General features: G+C 41.5%; 1 protein-coding gene across 3 annotated transcripts in view; it reads left to right on the plus strand.

Moving 5' to 3' along the window:
- Nucleotides 1-26,087, plus strand: part of KLF12 (KLF transcription factor 12) — a gene marked incomplete at its 5' end in the record, with an annotated part of 148,189 nt that overhangs the window by 44,184 nt on the left and 77,918 nt on the right. For all 3 annotated transcript variants that reach the window (XM_080358963.1, XM_080358964.1, XM_080358962.1), the window contains one exon: nt 12,832-13,375. In XM_080358963.1, the coding sequence (XP_080215089.1) occupies nt 12,832-13,375 (544 nt within the window). The remainder of the gene's footprint in view (nt 1-12,831; nt 13,376-26,087) is intronic.

Below are 26,087 nucleotides of genomic sequence, written 5' to 3' on the forward strand. Positions count from 1 at the left end.
ACTTGAATCTTCTGAATCAGAGCAGCAAAGCAGCACATGTGCAGGGATCAACCCTTGCATCTTAAACTGTGGTGCTCCTTGAACAGAAAGTCTTCTGGAAATGCTCAATAGCTTTGGATCCTCCATGTAAGTTTTCGTTGTTGAATAGAATCATAGAATAGTTTTGGTTGGAAAAGACCTTTAAGATCATCAGGTCCAATGATTAACCTAACTCTGTGAGTACACCTCTAAACCACGTCCCTAAGAAGAGCTAAATACAAGTGTTTCAGCACTCAGCGGGCAGATGTTGTTGGAAGTCAGTTTTGTATTGGAACCTCTCCAATGAGGGACTGTAACTTCTAAAGATGGTTATGTTCAGGAAAAACTTATTTGTGCAACAATTTTAGCATTGCACATTTTAAATAACTACAGGAAATGAGCTACTCCTATGCTCCCACTGTGGACATGGGTTGTACAGCACTTGGTGTTTTTCCTTCATGACTGAGTAGCTGAATTACTGGCCTTAAAGTGAGTAGGGTGAATCCGTGTGTCTGTGTTTGCATGGATAATGGAACAATAAAGTCTCAATCGATGGAGACGTGGACTGGAGGACCCTCTTTTCTTGGATTCTAACAATAATTTTGGTTCAAATGTGGGGAGTGATTTCAGCTGTGGAGTTCTCATATGCAGGGGCAGGAGTTGGGCTCGATGGTCCTTGTGGGTCCCTTCCAACTCAGAACATTCTATGATTCTATTATAATGATATGGTAAAAAAGTCAGCTCCATAACCACTACCAGGTGTCATGTCCTGTCGCATCTGATGTGGTTTTGTGTGACAGTGCTTAACCCAACTGTTGTGATGTTACACAACATCACGCACTGTGTTTATTTTTGTATTAAAAATGAAATAAAGCATTACAGAACCTTTTTGCCAACATAAAGCAAAACAATAACTTTTTTTTCTTCTGCCTCCTGTGCTTGCAGGAGGCGCTTGAGTGCATGTTTTGCTGAGGTTTGCATAGGTGGCAAATTCCACCTCTGCCAGCATTGTCACCTTGTGCCCTCAGAGGTGTGCTGGCGTACCCCAGCCCCTGCCATCGCCACCCCGTGAAGGTGCCAGAGCCTGTCCCCCAGCTCCCTGTCACCTTCTGTACTCTAGGAGGTCTCAGATGCCTGGGTGTCTGAATTGAGCCAAGTCATTTGGGCTGAGTGAAAGAGCCAAGGGTAAATCTTGTACAAAATGTTGTTTTGTTAAAAAGGGAAAGGAGTAGATTGGAGGGAGAGAAAGGGGATTTAGGTCAACCAAAAACTTTTGGGAATTGATGTTGGATTCACTAGGTTGTTATAATCAGTAAAGAAATAACAAAAAGACCAGAAAATAACTGACATTTGACTGCCTTAATATTAAATGGGTCGATGTGCATCTTTAACAGTGGTTCATTTTAACATTTACTACTTTTTCCTTTTTTTTTCCTCGCTCTCTTTTTTTAATCAGAAATTTCTAGAGTTGAAAATAGTTGAAACTATTGAAAATAAAATAAAACTTCAATGTAGTGAAAAATAATTAATGGACCAAAATAAAAGGGTTCCTTTCTCCTTTTCAGCTTCTTGCATTTTTTCTCTGGACAAGTGGGAGACATAGTTTATGCCTTGTTGCCCCTGTAACCATGGGGAGCATATAAGAAGTTTCCATTAAATTAAAATATGTATCTCTTAAGGGGACTCAAGAGAATTGTTTTACCTACAGTTTAGCTTCAGGTGTCTAATCTGCTATTTTATATGTATTACTTGTTGTCAAAACCCAGCAGTTTTGTCTCTAACAGAATTTAATTTTAGGAACTCTCGTATATTCCAAAGTTGATATAAGCTTAGGAAATGAAAAGTTATTAAGCTGCCGTTATGAACACCTTATTTGAAAACTGATGTTTCCTCTCTTTAAAAACAATTAGTTCTCTGGAACAAACTGAAAGTGTTGTCATCCATAACTAATAACAGAGTGATCATATAAGTTTTGGTTTACTCTGTTCTGAGAAAAGCAATTGAATACCCAGTTTCTTGTTCTATGTAATAAAAATGATTGTGATGTTATTATATATTAAAAAAAACAATCAGTTTGAGTTTGTTTTAGTTTGGTTGCTGAGGTAATTTTTTTTTTAAGATTAAATGTTTAAAGAAATAAGAATATGATTGTGTACAATTATCTCAGGTTTCAGATGCGATAAGTTCAAATAATGAGAGTTGTTACAGATACACACTGCAGGCTTTACTTCAGAGCATGAAAATTATTCTGAATAATGATAGATTTTGTTCTATGCTATTTATATTCAGTACCCTTAAAAACTGGGAAAAATAAAATAATATAAATGGAGCTTTGTGGTTAGAATGCATTTAACTTTTTGCTGACAATTATGTTGTTTTAGCTCTGCTGTTGTAACTCTAAACATTGTAGTACTGGAAGAACTCTTGAGATTCTCCCCCTACATTTTACATTGTGTGCAGTGGAAGTAGTCTCTATTATCCCTATCTAAAGGAGATTTCTGATGATTACTCAGTTTACTGTTATTCATAAGTGGTTATTATTGCCTTAGGATAAGAACTGAAACAAGAATGTCTTCTTCACGCTCAACTCCAGAGTGTTGCATTAGATGGTCTGTACCTGAGTGTTTGTCTGCTGGTCCATGTATGGTGCCAGTAGGTTTTCCATCTCGTAATCTGTATCCTATCGTATTTGGCCTTTAATTGTATTTTTTATAATATATATGAAGACTCAGACAAAAGGTGCACAGAGAGGGTTAGGTTTTTATTCTTGGTCTTCTCTTCTGCAGCAGTAAGTACTGTGATATACTAGGTCAGTGGGTTGAATCAAAATCCATTCCAGAGGCATTAAAAACCAATTTTCCAAATACACATATTCATAGTTTATGTAAGACCACATTCACTTTTGGGAAAAACAAGTCAGAAATAACCATCCCAATCCTCCTTTCCCAAAAGCTGTGTAAAAAGAACATTAGTAAGCCTGAAAAATGAAGCAATCTGCCTCTGGGCACTGTTGGGAAGAGGACTGTCTGCGCCAACTGTGATCAGACCCTGTAGTGGGCAACGACTGCAACACGCACTTCGTGTCTCCATTGTTTGTGGACGGGTGTTGCGGAGGGACGGGATGTCTCACCAGCGGGTTTTGGGCATATGTGCTGACAGCAGAGGAATGGTGAACCTCGGCGGCTTCAGGTCCCATGCCAGGCACTGGCAGGACATTTTGATTTATTTGGCACAGACTCTGTTGCCTGGTCACTCTGAACTTGACCTGTCTTCTCTCCTCTGCGCTGGGACACTCCTCCTTGCATCCAGCCTTCCCAGCCTACCCCACCATGCAAGGAGGTGGGCACCATTTCCTTCCCACCCTCATCTTCATCTCATAGTCCTCCCAGTCACACATGAGGTGACATGAGGTGACCTAATGGCTTGCTTAGCATTTAAAATGCCTAATTTCCTTAATTCCCAGACTCACCTTGTGTGACCCCTTGGAGCCCTGGTCTCTTTGTGAATGGTCTCTCAGCCTTCCCAGCAAGGACTCGGTATCAGTTCCCTCTCTCAGACAGTGCCAGACACAATCTCTGCATTTTTTGATCTGTAGGGCCTTTTTTCCAGCCACTGTTACTCTTCTCCTCCCCAGTCTGTCTCTTTTTCCTTCTTTGAGGCCAGCTGATGTCCTCCTTGGTGCTGCCCAGGGGAAGGGTGGCAGTGGGAGCAGGAGGTGCTCAAGGGGGTTAGAGGTGAGATTGTTGCACTCTGTTTAACAAGCCTGGGGTAGAGCCACCCGTGCTCAGAGGATGAGAGGTTTTGGCAATACAGATTCAAGCCATGTGCCCTCAATGCCAGCAAACAGTACAGGACATGTTTGTTTTACTAGAACAGACAGCCAGTTCTGGGATAGGTGTTCCTGGAAGTCTGTTCAAAGAACAGACACTGGAAAGTGCTCTTTTTAGTAAAAATTTACTTATACTTTTTCTCTCTGAAGTGAACTTTTTTTTTTCCCTCCTCCCGGAACTACTGAAAGGCTTAATTTGAGTCAGACATAACTATAGTTAGTTCTACTAGATGTATTTATTTTAGTAAATTGTGTCAAAACTGCAGTGCAATCTCAACTGAGAGACCAGAAGAACAAAATGAACTTAAAACTTCAGCTTGAAAGACAGTAAACAGAAGAAGGAGGTTCTTTTACTAAAATTAATCCTTCTGGTGGCAATTAAGATGTAACAAGACATGTAGAGAGACATAGAAACTCAGTTGCAGTGTGTGGATAGCATCTTAGATGTAGTTTCAGGCGCAGTGTCTTCACCACCACCATCACTCCTGATACATTTATTGAAGACCTGGAGGATTGTTGACACCTCATGTGTAACATTGCAGTAGTTCGTGAGTATCATCTTCATACCACAGAGGACATGTGAGCAAGATTGAGTAATAAGGAAAAATTAAAAATAAATAATTGCCTGATCTTTTATGCCTTTTATGTGTAAACTGTTCTTATGGGGTTTGGAGAGTCCTCTTGCAGTGTCTGGCACTGGTTGCCCAAGAAGGAATGACTTGGAAGTGCACGACCAGTTTGTGAGCGCTGAGCTCTAAGTCTGGTGGGGACATGGCTGAACTTTGCCTGGAGTTGGGCAACAGCTTCTAGACAGTCGAAGTGTATAAATGAAACCTTCATGCGTTATTTGTCATAGTCCTTTTTTTTGCTGATACATTTATGGTTATTCTGTGATGATGTAGGAAATATTTACCAAATCTTTGCATCAGAATTTTAACTTGTGGATCTTTGCCAAATTGTTGGCTACGTGTTCTTCTTCAGGCATTCATTGTTTTTCAGTGCAAGTTGGTTTGTGTGAAAATAGGTAGTTGCGGAAAGTTGCTGATGTATTCCGCCTCAGGCTAAGTGGCTAGTCTAGACTGACAAAACCGAATTCATTAAAAAAATCCCAATGTATGTCTAGTACGATTTTTCTTATTATTTTCTAGTGCAAACATTAGACTTACATTTGCTAACTCAAGTTTTTGAATAAACTAAATGGAAAGAATCTGATTTAAAATTGGACTAGAGAAAACAACTAAGTGAAATAAAAAAAGGGAAACATGAGGGGAAAACTTAGGAGGAGAGCCATTAGGTGGATGCGTGAAATCCTTGTTGTCTAGGATTTTATAAACTAACTTGTTTTAAATCTCCAAAATAATTCTGAATTGGGTGCAAGAAGGTATTTTCTCATGGTATTTTACCTGCTCTTTAACAATTATTTACGGATCTGCCACTAGTTTAGAAATTATTCTCAAATCTAAAATAGATTAATACAAGGAATACAAATATACTACCAGTACTCTGTATGTTTAAGCAAGTAATATTGCAAGCAGTGTCTCACAATGCTGTTGTTCCACACCTTTATCTTGAGTTATGTGATAGCACTGGGTATAAATTAGTTTATTTCAACAGGTTTTTCCTTTGCTAGAGCACTCTAGCAACACTGCTCAAAAATAAATAATACATCTGTTCTGAATGGCTAGTTTTCCGAATGTGTTAACAATTTAGGGATGAAGGGGGTAGGTTTTGTTACTTCTCAAAAAAATCATGGCAGGCCTACATGGAGTTTGAGATGCTGAGTGTTTGGCCTCATGTTCAAGAAATGTAGTAGATAATACAGGGGTTGATTAGTTTATTGGGCTGTAGAAGTCTGTTATCACTTGTTCTTCTGTGCCACTCGAGAATCTCATGGGTAAACCTGTCATTTATGGGACAGGAGAGTTTAATGCCAAATAACCTTAATGATTACTCTGTCTTTGTAAATGTAGTATTTAAAAACAAGTCATTTCACACTAGATTTATTGGCATTCATTGTTAAACATGTTTAAAAAGTAATGCTGTTTGCATAGGGATCTGCTTTCATTTTGAACCTTATATCCCTGGTGCCAGTTTGAGCTGTTGCTAAAGGTTGTAGCACATGGTGGTACTTTGTTGTTGAAGTACTTGTGGAATAACACTGTAGTGTGACTGTTCAGGAGAAGGTAAAAGATAATTTTTACAGCCTTGGAGCTTGAATTTTACTTTTTTATGTATGAAGGTTTAGTTTGAATTTGACCTCCCCAGCTCTTAGTTACTTCTGTTTTATTTTGACACATCTTCTATAAGTTCTGCACGCTGAGAAATATTCTGCTAACAAAGGCCACCTGTGCCTCATAACACGTGCTCAGTTTCTTTTGCCTCTTCAAACTCACAAAGAGAATAGAAATTTTATTTTTAGGCCTTGAGGGTTGGAAACATCCGCTTTGAAATCAAACATCCAAGTGTTATGCAGAGATAATGATACATTAAGTGAATCACGAATACTTTAAAGTGGGTATCTCTCAATCTCTCCTGTTGAATGATTTCCAATTTGTTTAAATGCCTTTTCAATAAACCTCCTTTGTTTTAATAATTCCTGGACTCTACCCTCTGTCTTGCTCGGTGCCAACTGGTGCATTTTAGAAAAGCTTCAGTGGGACTTGTTTTAAGAGAGCCTTACTCAACCTTACCTAGGAGCGCTGCCTCTTGAGCATCTCTCTTCTTCCTTGAAACACAAGTTTAACTCTGACTCTGGAAAACTGATAGTAAGACACTTATTAATTTACACTTCCAGAAAAAAAAAAAAAAAAACACAGCAGAAAGATCCAGCTGTCTTGCATTTTGTTCTCTTCTTCAGCGTGACCTCCTGCATTTGTCCAGTGAGCCTAAGCTGAGCAGTTCTGCCAGGCTGGGAAAACCTGCAGCAGCAGCCTGCAGCAAAGAGGCACAAATGCCTGTTTACTTGGTGCTTTTGCATTTGAAAGCAAATTTTTAAGTATTTTGCTTAGTTTTAGTGTTTGGCTTTCTGCATTTTTACCCTTCTGGTTTTATGCTCCCATCATGAACAGATTAATAATGACAGCCACATCTCAAAGTGAGTATAGTTGTCTTGGATGTGTCTTCAGGAGGATAGCAGCATGTTTGAAGTAGAAGTTGTTTAGTTCACTTTTTTGCAGCTTGTATTACTTCTCTCTTTTCATAGAGTATTTTGTTGCTTTGGTTGAAGTGGAGATTTTCAGGAGGAAGCAGGTGAATGTTGTGCATGTAATTTCTCATGATCAGAAGGTGTATTCAAAAACACCTCTATCTGTAATATTAAAGTAATTTCACTCCTAGATTAGCAAGGTAAGCTAAAAAAAGTCTCTGAGTAAAGGGCTGGGTACTTGGACCAGGGCACTTTTAAGTCCCGAAGCTGCCACTTGGCCACGCTACCCCTGTGCCAACCTTTCATGTTCTGCAAGTGCCTGGTCGGGGAGTGACAGGGCAAAACCCATACAGGCAGATGTGCTTCATGGCGGGCACCTGCAGAATTGCAGTTTTGAGAAGGTGAGCTTTCAACCCTTATCTACAGAACAGATTAGGAAAGTACGCTGCTTTAATTACAAAAACCAAATTGTATACCAAAGATAAACACACCATATCCTAAACTAGATCCACCTGCGCGCCTTTCTAATGGCATTAGTGTTGTGAGCACCTACGTGTACTACGCAGAAGCAAAATCACTTCTGCTAGAGGAAGTCATTTTTGTCATTTCAAACCTAGCATGTGTTTCTTTTACTGTGAAGGGTTAGAAAATCTGTAACCTGCGGAATATTCCTGGTTATTTAGATTCCACCCTCCAAGCGTGATGATCAGAGCTGAAAGATGCTGCAGCTGCACCCAGTTCTGCCCTACCTGCCCAGAAGAGTGATGCCTGCACCATCAAGCCCTCTGTGTTTTGTTGTGATAGTGCCAATGGCATGTTTAAAGTTATGAGTAGCTTGTCAAAAGGAGTATGATTTTTCTCATCTCACTCTCCTTTAACTCTGACAAAACAAAATCATCCTGCCTGAAATTTCTCCTGCTAGAGCAGAATGAGGTGGGCCAGCACGACGACAACCAAGAAGGGGGTTTGTGTGTTTTGACTGGAGAGTTAAAAGTTTAGCAATTTATTTTTTAACTTCCTGTCCTCAAAGCCAGCTTATTTTATAAGTGCTAAATTTAGGCTGTTCGGTTTCCGTCATCAAGGACAGCTCTTTTGGTATGCTTTCTTACAAATTGTTTGACCTTGGGAGAATGCTGCCAGAAAGGAAGAACACTTTAAAAGCTGGCAACTGATTGTTGAAGGCTTGTAAACTGTTGTACAGGAGCAACAAAACTCCACAAAGGCATAAAGACTCATTGAAGCTTAGTACCCTGTGAAGTTGATGAACCTCAAGGCATCAGGTTGAGTTGCTGAAAGCAAAATTTTCTTTCCTTTTTCACTGGTTTTTACCTAAGCTGTGTGGAAACTATGAGCTCTTCACAGCTTGGTTATAGATGGGAGACAATGCTGGTTCACAGAGAAGATTGTCATAAGTAGAATAAGAGAGTGGAAAGGGGCTATTGCAAAATTAACCCCGAAGTAAGTGAAGAGGTGGTGGACCTCAGGAGGCTGGAAGGAAGATGAAGTACAACTGTGTAGGAGAGGACGGCCATCCGGCAGATAACACATCATCAGCCGTAACTTCGCCATGCTCAGGGTCTTGTTGCTGGCTATTTGTTTTTCCACAATGGCTGGGGAAACGGGCAGTAAGGAATGCTTTTTTACACAGCCAAAAAAAGCTTTGTGAATAGGGAAATCACGTGTTACGTTCCTGGAGGCGTTTATTAATGGCAAGCTAATGAAACAGAGCACTGCAGAGAATCCTGGTGTACAGCTTTAAAGGACAGGCACAAAAAACGCGAGCCAAGAACACTGACTAGTTGAGGCTGCAGCTTTATTTAAAAGCCTTTTCTAGCAGGGAGCCATCCCAACCTCCCTTCCAGTTCTGTCTCAGCCTGGATTTGAGCGGACGGTGAACGGCACAAGGGTGTGACGGCGGTGTTGCAGAGAGAGGCGTTGCTGAGGTTCATCTCCGAGTCCCAGCTGGAGACAGGGCTGGAGCTGCGGGCAGGAGCAGTGAGATGCGGGAAGCCGCGTGGGGCTGTACCCCCTCGTGCTGTGTTTCCATGGTCTGGGCTGGCGTCCAAGGCAGCCCGCTGGGTTACAGGGACCTCAGGCTGCTGAACCCTTTCTAACCCACCAAGTGCTCTGGAAGCTGCCAAACCCCCAACAACAGTGTTTAGACCCCAAATGAAGTTTGCAAAACCAGCACAAGGTACTTGAGGAAAACCTGTTTCAGACGCCCAAACTAGCAACCGGCAGAGCCCCCAGCACCACAAGAAGCCCAGTTCACTAGATGAGGATGGATGGGCAGGAATAGAGAGACAGAAGAGAGAAAAAAAAAACACACAGCCATTTGTTTTTCATCCAGTTGACTTTATGAGCTGGCAGAATGGCTGAAGGTACACTTCTCAGTATCCTAGGCATAGTGTTGCAATGAACTCAATTAGAAAAGATGTGGTTCTGTTAAAGAAAACTAACGGCAGTGCCCATTGTCTAGGGAAATAAACAGTTAAATCTCAGTTAAATAATGTTCTGAGGAGATGCTAAGAAATTGCATGCTGAGAATTCAGCCATCCCTTTTGGCTTCATTCCTACTCTTTGTCATGGAGTTCCTAATTCTGGAATTATCGTCATTGGGAAAAGTTTGCTTATACCATCTTTAAAAAAAAAAAATAATGATAATTTAATGTTCAAAGTTTTGATCCAAATGCAGTTCAAATAGAGCTTGGACAGCTTAGATAAAATCTGAGATCTTGGAGAAACATCTGTACCACTTGTAGATAACTGTAGGGGAGTGTGAGTTGTTGGGGTAGATACATTTGTTCACCACCACCAGAACAAAATGTAATGCTTGTTTCCAACTTTTATTTTAAGTACAGGATGTACAAACCTGTTTTGATAAGAATCCTACTGCCTTTGTAATGTCGATTGATATCGGTCACGGCCTGAATTTACCAAAGAAAAGGCATTCTTAGTCTTAGAATTTTGGCAGGGAAGGGAGGTCATCAAAGGACACACCAGTTCTCATCCTGTTTGGAGAAATTAATGAAGGGATTGTAAAGGTTTCAAGTACAGTTTCCTTACTAAAGACTGAAATAGTAATATCAACTGTATTATCATAGTACATCAAGCAGCTCTGGACAAGAAGGTACATACTGAAAGGTATGTGCAATGTAGGGAATGTGCATCAGAAAAGTAAATGCAGAAGATCTGTTAAAAGAGAAAGTGATTTGTATGGTAGACTACAGTTATATGATAGGTTATTCCTTTTTTTTTTCCCCCAAAAAAAATTGGTGTAATTACTGTAGTAAAACAGAGGCCTCTTCTTAGCACAGTCTAGAAAAATCTCAAAGTCTGTAGTGATAAATGACCTACGCACTTTGTCTCAAAGACGATTGCCTCCACAGTAAAAGTACTTTGTGTGGCATCAGAAACATCAGAGTTTGGGGTCCTTCCTTACTCTTCCTGTGAAGGACCTGATGCTGCTTCTTGCAAGGGCAGGTGGGACTTTGGGGCAGACTGCACTCAGTTTGGTGACAAACTGCTTCCAAGGTCCATGTGGATCCCTTGTGTCCAGTCTGAGAATCACGCATTTAAGGTAGAGGACGATGCCTTTGGCCATATGAAGATTTGGGTGTACCCTGTGCAGGGTGTTCCTTGCCACCTTGCCTTCACTCTACCACTGGTCTGCTTACTTAAGCAGAACAAGTCTGTTTGCCCATTGCATATATGACTTGTCAAGATTCTACAGGTGAGCTGTTTGTGCCACATATGTTTATGGTTTTGTCTTTATCATGGCACATATGGTATGCCTAATGAAGAATTTGTTACTGGCAATAGCCAGGATAAGGTGTTTCAGAGGAAGGAAGGTATCAGGAATCAGCACTGGGCAATTACAGGTGGTTTCTCCTCCTTGAAGAAGAAATTTCATAACCCTGTCACTTGTAGCTGGTTATATGCTTTGAAAAGTGACCTGTTATTCACTCCATGTTCTTTTTTAGCAGGAGAACTTTGCATTGTTTTTATAAAGAGATTTTTTGCCTTTTGTTATTTGTATTACAGCAGAACAGCAGGGTCCAGGGGCCGGATGAATTGGAGTCTCTTTGTTTTAAGTTGATTTGTGTGTGAATAGAGGAAGAGACTCACTGTTCCAGAGACCTTCTTGCTTTCAAATGGAGGGAAATGTCAGATCCAAGAACCAGGCTAAATCAGCTGAATAGACGGGGTCTACACCAAGGCGGGGATAATATCCACTTTGGCTGTTATTATTACAATTTTTAATATTAGTGTTTCTATTTTTCTTTTGCAATAGAACTCCATTCTGTGATGAGATTTGGCTCTGACTCAAAACCAGGAGAGTTCTCCATGAAAATATTTAACATAGTTGATTATAAGAATCCCAAAATGCATTCATAGCTTGTTTGTTAACTCATTTGGAGTAGACAAACTAAAGTATTTGCGGCTTAAATATTTCCGACTAAATATTTTTAGATACTTAGTCAATACTATAATCTAGAGATCAACAGAATGCATTTAGAGCTGCTTAGGTGCCATAAAAAGATTGCTTATTAGATCTGTGTATGGAATAATTGCTTTGGGTCAAGTGAGGTTTGAAGTAGCTTGGCAAATGCTTTTTTATCGAGGTTGGTTTTCCGTAGTACAGCACATAAGGGTGTGTATGTGCCGGTAGAGAAGCTCTATTGCGGTGCGGAGCCATGGAGATGCTTAGCTGAGGAGCTGAGAGCTGTGCTTTGTCTTACTGCCAGGTTATCGATGGGCATTTCCTTCCTTGCTCTGCCTATTGAAAATTACTTGAAAAAACATTTTTAAAGAGTGGTTATTAATGAGGCGCTGTCAAAAAGGAAAGATGTATCAAATGAGCTTCTCCAGGGATCTATCTTTTGCCTAGCATTATTCAAAAATTCTATTAACCTCTTTGATGATGGAAATATTAAAATTAAAACAGCAGATGGCACCAGTCTAGAAAAAATTTAAACCAACCAGCTTTGAAAGAGTTGGTCTAAAGCATAAAATCGTTTTGTGATGTCAGGAAAATTGTTCTTAATTAATATGGAAAAAAAATAAAATAACAATGGGAAAGGGTATCTAATGCGCTAATTCAGAATAATGAGTCGCTGTAGCAATTGCTGCCTGTAACAGGACAACTGTACAAACGTGGGGCTCTGCACTGACCCATAAGTTCATTATCAGTAACGACACAAGAACGTACAAAGTCATACACTGAACTGAAGGACTGTTTAGCTTCAGGCATTGCTTTCTGAAAAGTGGTGTGGACAAAACTACAAAGATCTCTGCAAAGGATAAACAAGAGTGCTTGGGCTTCTTTTGAAGGTGACATACGACAGAAAGGAGCAGCAAGGTCTGCCTGGTCTAGAGAAGTGTAGACAAGGAGGGAGAAATTAGTCTTCAAGCCTGCAGAAAGCTGCTTGAAAATTGGTGGGGACCAGTTTTTCTTCAAGTCCATTGGTGATCACACAAGAGAGTAGTGCTGTAGCTTTAGGTTAGATGTTAGGAAGAAATGTCCTGTGACTATAAATAGTGGTTAATTCTGGACATCTTAAAGTTGTTGCCGCTTAAGACTTTGAATCGTGCAAAGAAACCGGGTGGTTTTGTACAGCTAATCTGCCATCTTCAAAGAAATTGAAGTAGAACTATTTTTTAATGGTCTGTTCAAACTGAACATGTCAGAGCTTTCTAGCATGATTTGTCATTTTAGAAACAGGATCAAATCCTGTGGCTTTCAAGACCAAGCTGTGTGATGTGTGTTTTGGCAGCTAGGTGTGCAAGTCATCTTTAGCCACTCATGTAACTATGTCCCTTTGTCCTTCCTCAACAGTCTCCAAACGTCCACAACTACCCAGATATGGAAGCTGTACCCTTGTTACTAAACAACATGAAGGCAGACCCCGTGGAAGACTCATTATCCGCAGACCATTTCCAAACACAGACTGAACCAGTGGACTTGTCAATAAACAAAGCCAGGTCATCCCCTACAGCAGCTTCATCTTCACCGGTTTCCATGACAGCATCAGCCTCCTCCCCTTCTTCTACTTCTACTTCTTCTTCTTCTAGTCGACCAGCTTCATCACCCACAGTAATAACATCGGTATCCTCAGCAGCATCTGTACCATCAGTATTAACTCCAGGTCCTCTTGTGGCCTCTGCATCTGGTGTTGGAGGCCAGCAGTTTTTGCACATTATCCATCCAGTACCACCTTCAAGCCCCATGAACTTACAGTCCAACAAAATGAGTCACGTGCACCGTATCCCCGTGGTGGTACAGTCGGTACCTGTTGTCTACACAGCTGTGAGATCGCCTGGGAATATGAACAACACTATAGTAGTACCACTCCTGGAGGATGGGAGAAGCCACGTCAAAGGTAAGGTGGAACCAGTTTTGTGCATTTTGAGGCATCTCTAAAACTGCTCTTGTATGAGGAAAAATGTAACAAAGTTATAAAACCCTTAGCTTACAATCTTAGAGGGTAATTTGCTGAAAAGACACATAATTTATACTATCTGGAGGAACTTCTAAAAGTCTTATCCCAGGTGCTTTTTAAAATAAATAAATATTTTTAAAATTACTGAGGTCAGCAGTGGTGGTAGATGCTCAGGCAACTCGTGGCCAGTTTTGTCCTGAGAGGAGTAAATCGTCCCCAGAAGCTGAAGAAAAAGGACAAAGGAATAATGACAATACATAAAACATCATAGATGAACATGGAAAACTCAGCAGGTGATACAGATTTGGCAAGAGAAGGAATGTCAGAGGGGTTGTTTCCATTTGAAGCGAAAGCAATCATTGGGCTGTAGGAACGTGAGAAGGAAAGGGTTTTGGACCAAAGAGTGGTAGCAAAAGCAGGAAAGGTTTTATTAAGCTCAAGGGAGTGCCAGTGCAGTACTTTGAATTAGGTTTCTTCTTCCAGATTAAACAGCAGAAGTGAAGGAAGCCACACAGAGTGTGTATGTTGGGAATGAGTTTTGCAGGCACAAGACCCAAGAGGCACACAGAGGTGTGAAGGGAGGAAGAAAGCACGTGCCAGAAAGACAGACTCTTGGAGAGGTGTCCAAAGAACACAGAAAGGAGAGCTGCAGAGAAAGGAAAAATGAGAACATAACAGTTACTGAGGGAGCAAAAAACTTGTTAGAGATGGTGACATGACGGGTGGAGGAAGAAAAGAGAAAACAGATGTGCCCAGATGCTTGGAAAAGTGTAGCTTTACAAAGAAGGCATTAGTGACAGAGATGGGAACGTGAGGAAAGGAATGAGAGAGACTCATTTCAAGGTTCATTGTGTGTGAGTGAATAAAATATGGCTAACTCTCCTCTGAAATTAGGTATTGCTTTAGGTGGGAAGGGAGAGTACTGACAGATAACCATACTTTAGGACTTGTGAGACTACAGGACATTTTGAAACACATCTTATAACATCTCTTGCGTACCTGATTGTATAATCAACAGGTTTCTACAATTAAAAGACCTTTTTTCTTCAACTCTCATGTCTGGTTTCGATATACTGATGACTGTATCCTACAGAACTACTGTGATGGGTCATTCCAATGTTTAGTACCATCCTGTTGTCCATAAATCTTTGGTTCTCCTCCTGTTCCTCAGTACACAAGTGTGGACCATGCCCTCTCAACAGGCTTTGACGTACAAAATGAGCTCACAGCTCATCTGGATTTTGCTTTAAGCCTCAAAATGACTGTTTAAGAAGTTTTATCACACTTTGTACAGTGACTTAATTTTAGGACTTTGTGCTGTTATGTCAAATAACGATGAATGAAAGCAGAACTTTTCACCATGTTGTCTGGGGAAAAAAAGAAAAAGGAAAGTTTTCATCTGTATTTTGATTTTGGAGCTTTGAGCTGCACCTGACCTTGAGCTCATCCAGAATTTTTCGCATTTGTTTTCTTTTCAGAGGTGCTAGTTGGCTCTGGTAGTGGCCTCCTCTATAGGAAGCACCTCTTGATCTTGTAAAACTGGAACTTTGCTACCCCAGTTTCGTCAACAAAATTCCAGAATTTAATGTTCTATTGGGGTTTCAGCCCATGAGCTTGGGGCCTCCTGAGCTGCCTTGACAATATTGCCTTTGTTTTATTATTGGCAGACATCATTAACCAGCCCTGCAGCACCTATTAATGTACAGCTAAAGAAAAAGAAGGGATTAAGCATTCTTTATTTTTTTTTTCACGTCAGTTGGACCCATTTTGCTATCACTAATTCTTTTGTTACAAATGTTCAGGTTAATTTGAATAAATACAGTGAAAGAAGAATGGGCAACAATCCACACTCGATAGTCATCTTTTGTCAGCTTTTGCTGGAGCACGGTTTTCTTTCTTTAGTGTAAAACAATATAAATAATAAAATGCAATGATGTTGCATAAATTAACTTCAGTGCTGAACACAATAAATAACTGTACACAGATGCTAACAGGTCACTGCTGTCAGACTGAATTGGTTGCAGATCCTCTACCAGCTGAAGGAGAAATGCAGGTTTGGAATCATCTGGAGTCACAACTTTAAGCTTTTACATGAATGTTGATCATGTTCAGAAACAAAAAAATACACAGGCTGAAACAAAGTCGATTCACGGATAACATCAACAGTATTTATCCCATAATCTCTGTATTCCTTTCTGATTTTTGCCTAAATCAGAGACCATGTTGGTGATCCAGGTATGTGCTTGGGAAGCACTTAAAGTGATATTTTACATTAGCTTGTATCTAAGTCCTATTCACTCAGAAGAGACTTACGCAATGTCCTGAAACAGAGATACTTTCAATGCTAAAATTAATGAAAATTACATCAGACTTAAGTTCAGACCTCTCCTGTTTTTCTAGGTACAGGTACTTAGGGGAAAAATCCAAGAAAGAGGATCTAGAGAAATATTTTTACGTTTTATTTGCAGTTTTGCTTTCCTCATGCTGAATTTTTCTCTTCTTTCCAGGTTTGACGAGAACCATTCCATTTTTAGTTTTTTTGCAAAACCTTCAAAGGCCACCACCATCCCTCTAATGCTGCCTCTAGGTGTTTCGTTCAGGTGGCTTTCTGCTTCCCCTGGTGCTTCGCAGGATCCATAGAGTCCACTTTCCTTTCTATCAGATAAAACTCTCCTCCTGGCAGCTGTTTTTCTTGGCAGCGCAAGCCAGTACTCCTTTCTTCATGTTCTGTTTGAATTGTGTCTTCCCTCCAGCACAAGAAATCACTAACTCCTCTTCTGTTTCCCCTTATTTTTCTGTTTTTCCATTTTTTCTAGTTCTTCCCATCTTGCTGGCTGTTCCTTGAGTTCCTGTGGCTTTGCTTCATCTCTTCCTCCTTATCTGTTAATATTTCTAACCCGTACTGTCATCTTGTTCTCTGTGGCGTCATTCATCCTGGTTTTCCCCATCACATCTTCCTTCAGGAGAGTTGCAGATCTCCGTTTCTGCCTCCCAATATGCTCATTTCTACTCTCTGTCCTGCCCTCTGTCTCCTATTTTTTTACTTGCAAGGTGTCCCCGTTAAATCAAATCCTTTGTGTAGCATTGAAAACTTGCATTGAAAATTTGCACAGGGTTAATTTTTGTATATTTGAGCTGCCGGCAGCATCCCATCAGGTCCTATACCACGTGCTGCACCACAACGGGGGCAACAGGAGCCAGGGGTATCACAGTACAGAAGCACCGTTCTGTCAGACTGATGCTTTTTGCAGGATAAAAATCCTTCAGTTCACCTAATGTAAATCAAAATCACAATTGAAGCATTTTAAGGGATTTATTAACAACACATAATTAGAAGGTAATCAATGGAGGGTATGTTCTGTACTGGTGATACAAGACTAGCCATTTCACAGAATCACAGAGTGGCTGTGGTTGGAAGGGACCTCTGGAGATCATCTAATCCAACCCACCTGCTAAAGCAGGTTCACCCAGAACAGATCACACAGGAATGTGTCCAGGCAGGTTTTGAATGTCTCCAGAGAAGGAGACTCCACAGTCTCTCTGGGCAGCCTGTTCCAGTGCTCTGGCACTCTCAAAGTAGTTTCTCCTCATGTTTAGATGGAACCTCCTGTGCTTCAGTCTGTGCCTGTTTCCCCTCACCCCATCGTTGGGCACCACTGAAAGTAGTCTGGTCCCATCCTCTCGACATCCGCCCTTGAGATATTTATAAAGATTAATGAGATCTCCTCTCAGCCTTCTCTTCTCCAGGCTGAACAGACCCAGCTCTCTCAGTCTCTCTTCATAAGAAAGGTGCTCTAGGCCCGTGATCATCTCTGTAGCCCACCGCTGGACATCCAGCATTTACAAAAAGTTACCAAATCCCTGTGAATTTCTAACACTGTTCTGCAATCCCACAGCACTCCCATATGTGCACACACACACCCCTCATTACACACAGATTCCCCTGCTGACCGTGGAGATTCTCGTCCTGACATCCCCCTGGTGGACCCGCTGCGGAGGAGGCACCCCAGGGTGACCCCCAAGCCGGGGAGTCTTTGTGTGCTTCACCCACACCACCAGCCCAGCTGTGGAAGTTGCCTCCCACAACCTAATCTTTGCGTTATTTCATATTCACAATGCATAGTAATGTGTGGGGGCACGGAGGGGGCGGGAGCCAGGCACAGGTCCCTGTGGGTCTGGGCTGGCCCCTCTGCCACCTTCTACAATGTGGCAAAGAGACAAAGCTCATGTCCTTCAGTGGTCACCACTGCTGGCTTGTCGTCCAAAGCCTTAAAAAGTGCTTGGAGATTTTCTGCTGCGTGGACTGTGTTCTGAGCACTAGACATTATTATACATTGAAGTATAATATAGCATTATAATCCTATGAAAAACGCTTTCCTTGCCTTTTTCTCCTCCCTATTCAGCAATGGTGAGGATTGCTAAAAGGTGTAATTAGAGGCACAGCAGGTAGCAGCACCTATAGATAAGGTTGCCTGATGATTTTCTTAAAACCCTGCCTTCAGTTGCTTAAAGTCTGTCTACGTGTTAACCATTTAGTGTAACGTTTTCCATGCCTCAAGTCTGCTTCAGGCTACTTCTTTTTTCTTTTTTTTTGATTCCTTTTTGAGTAAAGTTTCAAGAAAAAAAAAATCTATTCCACTCCTCCTGAGTGTGGAGAAAAAAAATGTAGCATTTTTCATGTTGAAAAATTTATTCCAGTTTTTTTTTGGTGAAAAACTCTAGAACCGCTGTGGCTTTGTGCCATGAACCTCAAGTTTGGTTTGGACCATTGTCGTTTTTCTTTTTGTCTTTATAAGTACTTGGGGAAACCAAGCCAAGTTTGCAAATCTGAGTAGAAGTATGAGTCCCCTGAAAGGGTAAAGTAAAAAAATATTGTGTCTAAGAGGGAAAGAAGAGTTTGGAAGGGTCAGGGCAGTGGGGAGAGGGGCAGGATGGAAGGGAGGAAGGGGAAAGGAGAGGTGGTGAGATGGCTATGGAGTGTGAACATGTTCAAGAGGAAAAATGGGAATGAGTTGGAAACAGAGGAAAGAGGAAGAAGCAAAAGAAGGGTAGAAAAGAGATCTAGGCAGGTAGGCAGGATGAAGGGGAACAAGGAGAGGCTCAGACAGACAGGAGTGAAAGGGCCCAACAAGGCACCAACACGTTCCCCCACAAACTCTGGTCCTATTAGCCTGAGTCTTTCCACTGATTTGCTTTTAGAAAATATCCATGAATACTAATGGCAAAGCATGTCTCTCTAGCAGCAGGTTTTGCCAAAATATCCATAAAAATTGTTTTCTGTAGTTCAAAAGAGTTATTCCATTCATTGAAGATTCTTTTAGAAGCTCCCTCATGATGATGATGCACCAAGCACCAACTTTGATATTTATGTTTTTGGGGGGTTCTCACTCTTAAGGGTTTTAAAGTTTTCAGAAGATACAACCAGTTGCCAAATCCAGTGTTCGGAACGCTATAAATTTGCCAGCTGAACTTCATCCACTTCCCTTGTACATAAACATCCGTAATGACACTGAGGTGGACTATTTTTATGTTACCACATCTGTGTATAGACCTAGATTGTGTCCTTTTCACAGTTTACACGTGCCATATTCCTCACCATGGATATATTAACAAGTAGCAAATGCAATACCTTCTGCTACAAATTTTTCTGTGATGTAAAGCAGGTAATACCAGTACATTACATTATCTATTCCCTTTTGTTTTTTGTTGGTTTTTTTTTAAAGTACAGCCTGTTATTTCTGCCCTCCGTAAAGTTTATTCCACAAAAGTAAACACAATTTGTAGTACAAAGTTAGAAATTTAGAGAACCGTTCCATATGTTTAAATGTCAGATTATATGGTCTGTTTGTATAAATCATGCTATGGAAGAGACTCTTAATTAAAACCAGTAGTGTTGCCTTTTTTATTTCATATGAAGTGATTATCCTTTCTACATTTTAGTAGATGGTTATTTTGGATTTGAATTGCATTGAGGTGGAGAGTTCTTACTTCTAGCCCTCATTTTTTTTGTTGTTATACACAAAAATGTTTTTGCAGCTGTACATATTTCAACCTGTCCACCTCCACCCTCCTGCCCCCCAAAACGTGGAATCTCTCTCCTCCTCTTTGCTTGGTCAATCTGGAAGAAGTATTGGCAGTGCTTGGAAAGGAGAAGCAGGTTGGCAATGGGTATCTGGACGCAGGCAAAGGAGATGCTTGTGTTGAGGGTGGGACCCATCTTCCTGGAGATGATGGTGCGTATATTTAAGGACTATAGTAAACAGTAATTCTCACCAGAATAGAGAGTTAAAACACAAGTTACAAGATACGCTGTGGTACTTGGAATTGAGAAGGAAGTTGCTTGAAGGCAAAGCAGCTTGGGTTGACTGTGGGAAGTCCCCATAAACTGGAATCTCCAGAAAAGTTGTATTTCTGGTGACTTCACTAGTGACATGCTTAGGTTTTTACACTGTGGAAGCACATGCTCTTTTAAGATGTGTCAGCAGTGGATTTAACAACATGTATGTTTTTAACTAGGAGCAGGTTTGGGGTTGGGAATGGGGTAAATGTGTATTGCAACTTTATTTGTGACACCCAGCATGAGGAGGATGAGGAAGTCCATTTCCATGTATTCTAAGTCTCTGCACCTTTTGGAAGATGTTAGTTCCTTGTCTTTCATGCCCAAAATGCCTCTGGTCCTTCAGCTCTGTACTCTCACCAGGGCTGAGCTTTAATCTAGTCGCTTTTAGCCCACAATTTTGGATCCAGCAGAAACAGATGCGTAACACTCATCATTTATTTTATCCCCCACCTTGGGTTTTATTGTGCCTTGGACCAACCTGCTGGAAACTTGCTGGTGTCTAAAATCTCTCCAGATTGTTGCAATGTCTAAGTTGCAGTCTGCTGTTGTTTTGTAGTGGCTCTGCCATATTTTAGTTAATATTAAATATATTCTGTCCTTATTGTTTTCCCCATCTACTTTTGTTGATAGAGGATTTGTGTATTGCATGCTTAGGGAGGTCTAAATTTCAGTAGTCTCAGTAGTTTGGTGTATTGGGGTTTTTTGTGTGCGTGTAGATGAGATCTTGTGGCATGCAAAGAGCTAAGAAAGAGAAAAGTCCTTTGCTTACAAAAAAGGTGTTATATGTTTAAGTATACAACCCAATGACAGAGATGCTTAAATATGTGCATATATTACATCCGTGCAATCACTCTCACCTCTGTGTTTCTCCACATAGCTATTTTACAGGTTTATGGCAGATTATTTGACTGGTGAAATGATTTTTAGATATTGCCTTTGATTGGATCATAGCAATTAATATTCTCTGGTAGATTAGTTACAGTGTGCGTTCAGTGCCAGTTCCTGTTCCCTGTGAACCACAGATATGCTGAGGGCAGTTAACTGTTCTAGCCATATAGTCCCATAAAATCTCAATAAAATCTGAAAACTGTGGAGTATGGGTAATCTTGCTATAAATCGTAATAAAAATTACCCCTGTAGACTCTATATTCTGACCATTAGGTTCATGGATTCTGCTCCTTTGTACATAAAGTTTTATGAAATAAATCGACCAATTCTGCTGCCCCGGCCAGACATCAAGCTGTTTTGATTGAAAATCTGATAGATGTTCTCAAGAGTGTTTTCCATTGTGTAAAACACTTATAATGAACTTTAAATAGGAAAAAAATGCTGCATATGCGGTTCATATAGTATGAACCAGCTTAGAAGGAGAAAATAATGAATACCGTCATTGCCGTGTATTTGTTGGGTCAATAAAGCCAGGATTTGGTTTCCTAAAACTCATTAAACAAACCTGAGTATAACTAACACTTAATTTCTGAGGGCATCATTTCAATCAGCTCCTGTACATCTGCACCTGGAAGTGTTGCTTCTACTGTTAGAAACACACAGCAGTGTTTGTGACATTCTCCTTTGACGTTCTCCTGCATAACTGTTGGCAGGTTATTGGTTTTAGTGATGGTGACTGGTTTTAGTGTCTCCCCCTGTGAATTACTTCTCTTCCAGATTTGACCACAGGGTCCATGAGGCCAAAGATCATTTTCTTAAGTGTTGCTACTGGGAACAGAGATGTTTCTTTGGCTTTAAGGGAACCGTGGCAGGTGGGAAGAGAGCGGGAGGACATGGGGTGGTTGTATTTGCAATATAGCTGCCTGAAGACAGGAGGTGAGAGGCTCTTCCCTCTCCTCCCAGTGTCACCCAGCCCCTGATGTCCAGGGCTCTGAGAGGGGAAGGGGGCTGATGGAAATGTAATTCCGTGGGAAATTATTATTATTATTATTATTATTATTATTATTATTATTATTGTTATTGTTGTTGTTGTTGTTGTTGTTGTTGTTGTTGTTGCTATTATGTTCAAACTACTTCTTTTGTGGTGTTTCTGACTCTGGCAGATTAATAGTGCTACAGCATGAGTGCCATATAATTTTCTTAACTATATTTTCCAATGAAGATGATTAAGGGAGTGGAGCATCTCCCTTATGAGGAAAGGTTGAGGGAGCTGGGTCTCTAGCTTGGAGAAGACTGAAGGGTGACCTCATTCATGTTTATGAATATGTAAAGGGTGAGTGTCACAAGGATGGAGCCAGGTTCTTTTCGGTGACAACCAATGATAGGACAAGGGGTAATGGGATCAAACTGGAACACAAGAGGTTCCATTTAAATTTGAGAAATAATTTCTTCTCAGTGAGGGTAACAGAGCACTGGAACAGGCTGCCCAGGGTGGTTGTGGAGTCTCCTACTCTGGACACATTCCTGTGTAACTTCATCTAGGTGTTCCTGCTCTGGCAGAGGGACTGGACTAGATGATCTTTTGAGGCCCCTTCTAATCCCTCACATTCTGTGATTCTTTGTGATTCTGTGATGCCATCCTTCTAGGAGTCTGGCAGCAAATGTTGCCTTGTTACTTCAGTTCTTCCAGCTCTGCAGACACACGGACATGCCTGTGTGTACAGCAGTGCTGATGAGATTCTTGTAAGGGGAGTTTTTGGGGTCTGGGGGGTAGCATTTGGTTTTCCATTCCTAATGGAGGTTAGTGCAAAGTGACTTTTGCTTACAGTTAATATTTTAGCTGCTGTATGCCAGCGTGCACTAGAAGCAGCTGGAAAGGAGTTCCTAAGAAAGACATTTGGCAATAGCAAACATTCTTTTTCTGTCTTATTTGAGGTACCTTACATTTCTGCATCATTTAAACTCACATCGCCATAAAAACCTGTGGCTATGTTTGCAAGAGCAAACACGTCACCCGGGTGTGGATCAGAACTAGCAGGACCAGAGGGGCTTCCCCCATCCAGGCTGATGTCCCACCTCGCACAGGCCCTGGTGTTACGCTCCACGCTGTGGGCTGGTGTCACCCTGCTCGTGGGTGGGTGTTGGGTCCGTTTGGAGACCCCATCATGAGACACCATTTTGATTAGCAGGTTGAATACCTAGTCATCCTTCAGAGAAAGCAGAGTGGGGAGTTTGATGTCCGAAGCAACAGGAAACGGACTCTGAGTATGGAAATCCTTTCTAAAAGCAGAAATAGATTTTTAATTATTTTAAGAGAACAACTAAGCGTACTTCAGGATGTATAATGTTGTGGTATATCAGCAGGCCTACATGTATATATGCTCATGAAGTTATTAGCAGAGAAGTTAACTTAAAGCAGAAAAGGAGGTTTTAAGATAAAATGAGCCAGTAGCTTCAGTTTTGCGGAAAGCTGAAATTTTCTCTGTTTTCATGCCAAGCAGCATCATCTCATAATAAATCATTTCAGCATTACTTAATGCTACATGGCTTAGCTATAAAGAAAGACAAAATTCCTGATGATTACTTAGTTTTCTCCTGCTTTTAAATATTTCGTTCATCTTTAACCCAAGGGGCTCAGATTTGCCTTTAAATCAAAGATAGCATGTAGATGTGAAACTACTTCTACTGGGTCTTCATGAGCCTCCTGGTGGGATGACTTTTCATCCCTTTCACTGGCATGAAATTTGACTGGATTAAAAAAAAAATCAGGTCGTGGTAAGTGGTGACAGCAGTATGTTAGTGTATGGCCTTTTTCACCCATGAGATGGCCCAGGTTCAGGCCACTTACTACAAACATCCAGTTGCAAGATTTTTGGCAGCGCTTGGCCTCACATGATCGGGTCAGAGCGCTTGGGTGGTGTATCCTTAAATAATAGCTGGAAAGAAGGAAAGTGATCAGGACATATTTGTGTGGAGCCCGAATATTAGAGATGTGGGGTAGCATTTACCCAGTAGCCCAGTAACACCGCCACGTGTGTGAGAAGTGAGAGGAGAAATGCCTGGCTCTCGTCTGCCTGTAGAGAATCATAGAATGCCCTGAGTTGGAAGGGACCCACAAGGAGCATGGAGTCCAACTCCTGTCCCTGCATGTGACAACCCCACAGTTCACACCATGTGTCTGAGGGTGTTGTCCAGTCTCTTCTTGAACACTGTCAGGCTTGGGGCCGTGACACCTCCCTGGGGAGCCTGTTCCAGTGCTCCATCACCCTCTGGGAGAAGAACCTTTTCCTAATGTCCAACCTAAACCTCCTGGGCACATCTTCCTGACATTCCCTCGGGTTGGTCACCAGAGAAGAGAGATCAGCACCGGCTCCTCCTCCTCCCCTGGTGAGGAAGCTGTAGCCACCATGAGGTCTCCCTTCAGTCTCCTCTTCTCCAGGCTGAACAGACCAAGTGACTTTACTCTCTCCTCATACGGCTTCCCCTCCAAAGCCTTCACCAACTTCATAGCCCTCTTCTGGACACTCTCCAGTAGTTTTATATCTTTTTTATAGTGTGATGACCAGTGATTTAAAGAGAGACTTAAATCTGCGATCCCCACTTCCCAAGAAATGCCTCAGTACAGACAGGAGCACAAGTTTAGAGACTGGAGAAGGATAAAAATATTCTGACGGCATGGCCCTGTGCTCAGGTTATTCCCATGGGCAGATGGAGGCTGTGTCCTGTCTCAAAGGGTTCGTCTGCCCTTAGCAGCCGGCAGGCTCGGTCATTCCTGGAGATTTTGCTTCCATGGCATGGCTAATCCTGTATCATGTCAAAAATGATGCAGCTGTGTGCCAGAAAGCACAGATTCAATCAGTGCTCATTAAAAAGTTGCTATACAAGTTTAAATCTGTTTCAGCATTTTAGAAGGGGCAGTTGTGCCCTGAGAAACAGGATCAGCTATTGTCTGGCCCTCATAACCAGCATCAGTTTTAAAGCCAAGAAACTGTTCAGTTTGATAGAAATAGCAGCAAGCTTATATCTGATCCAGATCGGATTTTTTCCTACTGGCACTTGACAGCTGGCAGATACAGTATTAATGATGATAGACCACATTCTGGAGTATTTACAGGCTGGTATGTGAGACTCATTTGCACATCTTACCTTAGAACAAGTGCAGAGAGTGAATTCACTTGTGCCACCCAAAGGGATAGTGCTTTTTGGTACAGTTTGGCAAAGGCGCCATTGAGGAATGATTGCATATGTGTACATGCATCAAGAGCAATTCCCTAGACTGTCTTTAGCAAAAAGGATCATTGTTTCTTGAGGCTAACAAAGACAGAAGGCGACATGGCCGCTTGCAGCCTTCAGCACTTGCAGACGTTCTTGAATAACTCCCCTGGCTCACCAGTCTTTTCAGCATGGGGTGCCCACAGCTTGGTTCTGTAGCTCCTGTGCACTCTTTCAGTGACACCTTTCTCCCACTAAAGCAGTTTCTAATTCGTTTCTTTTTGCTTGCTTTGCCTGAGCCTCATTCACACTTCACAAAGCTACCGGATCACTCTGTTGGACAAGTCTTGCCTTTCAAGAGGAGTGGCAAGGGCAAGAAAACCAGCTCATTTTTAAGACCTGAGCTTTATTAATGTAATGTGTCTGCTTGTGATAGGGAAGACTTGTATTCAGTGACCCAGCCGGGTCTCTTCTGGACCATGGTCCTAAGTTCAAGGCAAAGCTTGTTCATCAGAGCAAAGTACAGCACAAAGGGAGGTTAAAATGCACTGGCATGTTCTCTGGGCTCTCCTCCACCTCGCTTGCCAACTGCGTTCCATTACTCATTGTCCTCCACCTTTTTTATCTAAGTTGCTAAATTATCTCTTGACTTCATCTCTTCGTTCTTTCCAGTTTGATGCTCATTAGGCCAATAATTACTCTTAATTCAGTGTTTATGAACTGCTGCTGGTATTTTATAAACCTTAGTGCCAGCAGTTCAACGGTTGTTCTTAGGAGTCCAAGAGAAAGTCAAAGCTGTTGACATAAGTAGGAGTCATAAACTGCAGATGTATAAAAATCCTGTACTGCAGTTTGCACACTGTAGTGAGTGGTGAGGAGGAGATATCTTTTGGGCTTTTGGCCAGTCGGTTATTGACATGGCTCATTTTGGGGGAAGAGAATAGCTTTAAAGGCTGTTTTTCCCTGCAGCAGCTGCAGCCATGCTGGTGAGGAAACAGGGCGGTGTTCACCAGCTGGCAGCGGCCAAGTTCAGCCTCTGGGTTAGTCACCTTGGCTCCCCGACACCTTGGTCTACAAGGTGAGAAGAAGTCACAAATGGAGAGGGTGACAAACAAGGGTGTATATGTGGATCAACTTTAAAAAAGAAAGGAATAAACCCTAGATCATTATCTAATTTAATTCATAGAATGTCCCGAGTAGGAAGGGACCCAC

Source organism: Nesoenas mayeri (assembly GCF_963082525.1).
Source record: "Nesoenas mayeri genome assembly, chromosome: 1".
NCBI lineage: Eukaryota > Metazoa > Chordata > Aves > Columbiformes > Columbidae > Nesoenas > Nesoenas mayeri.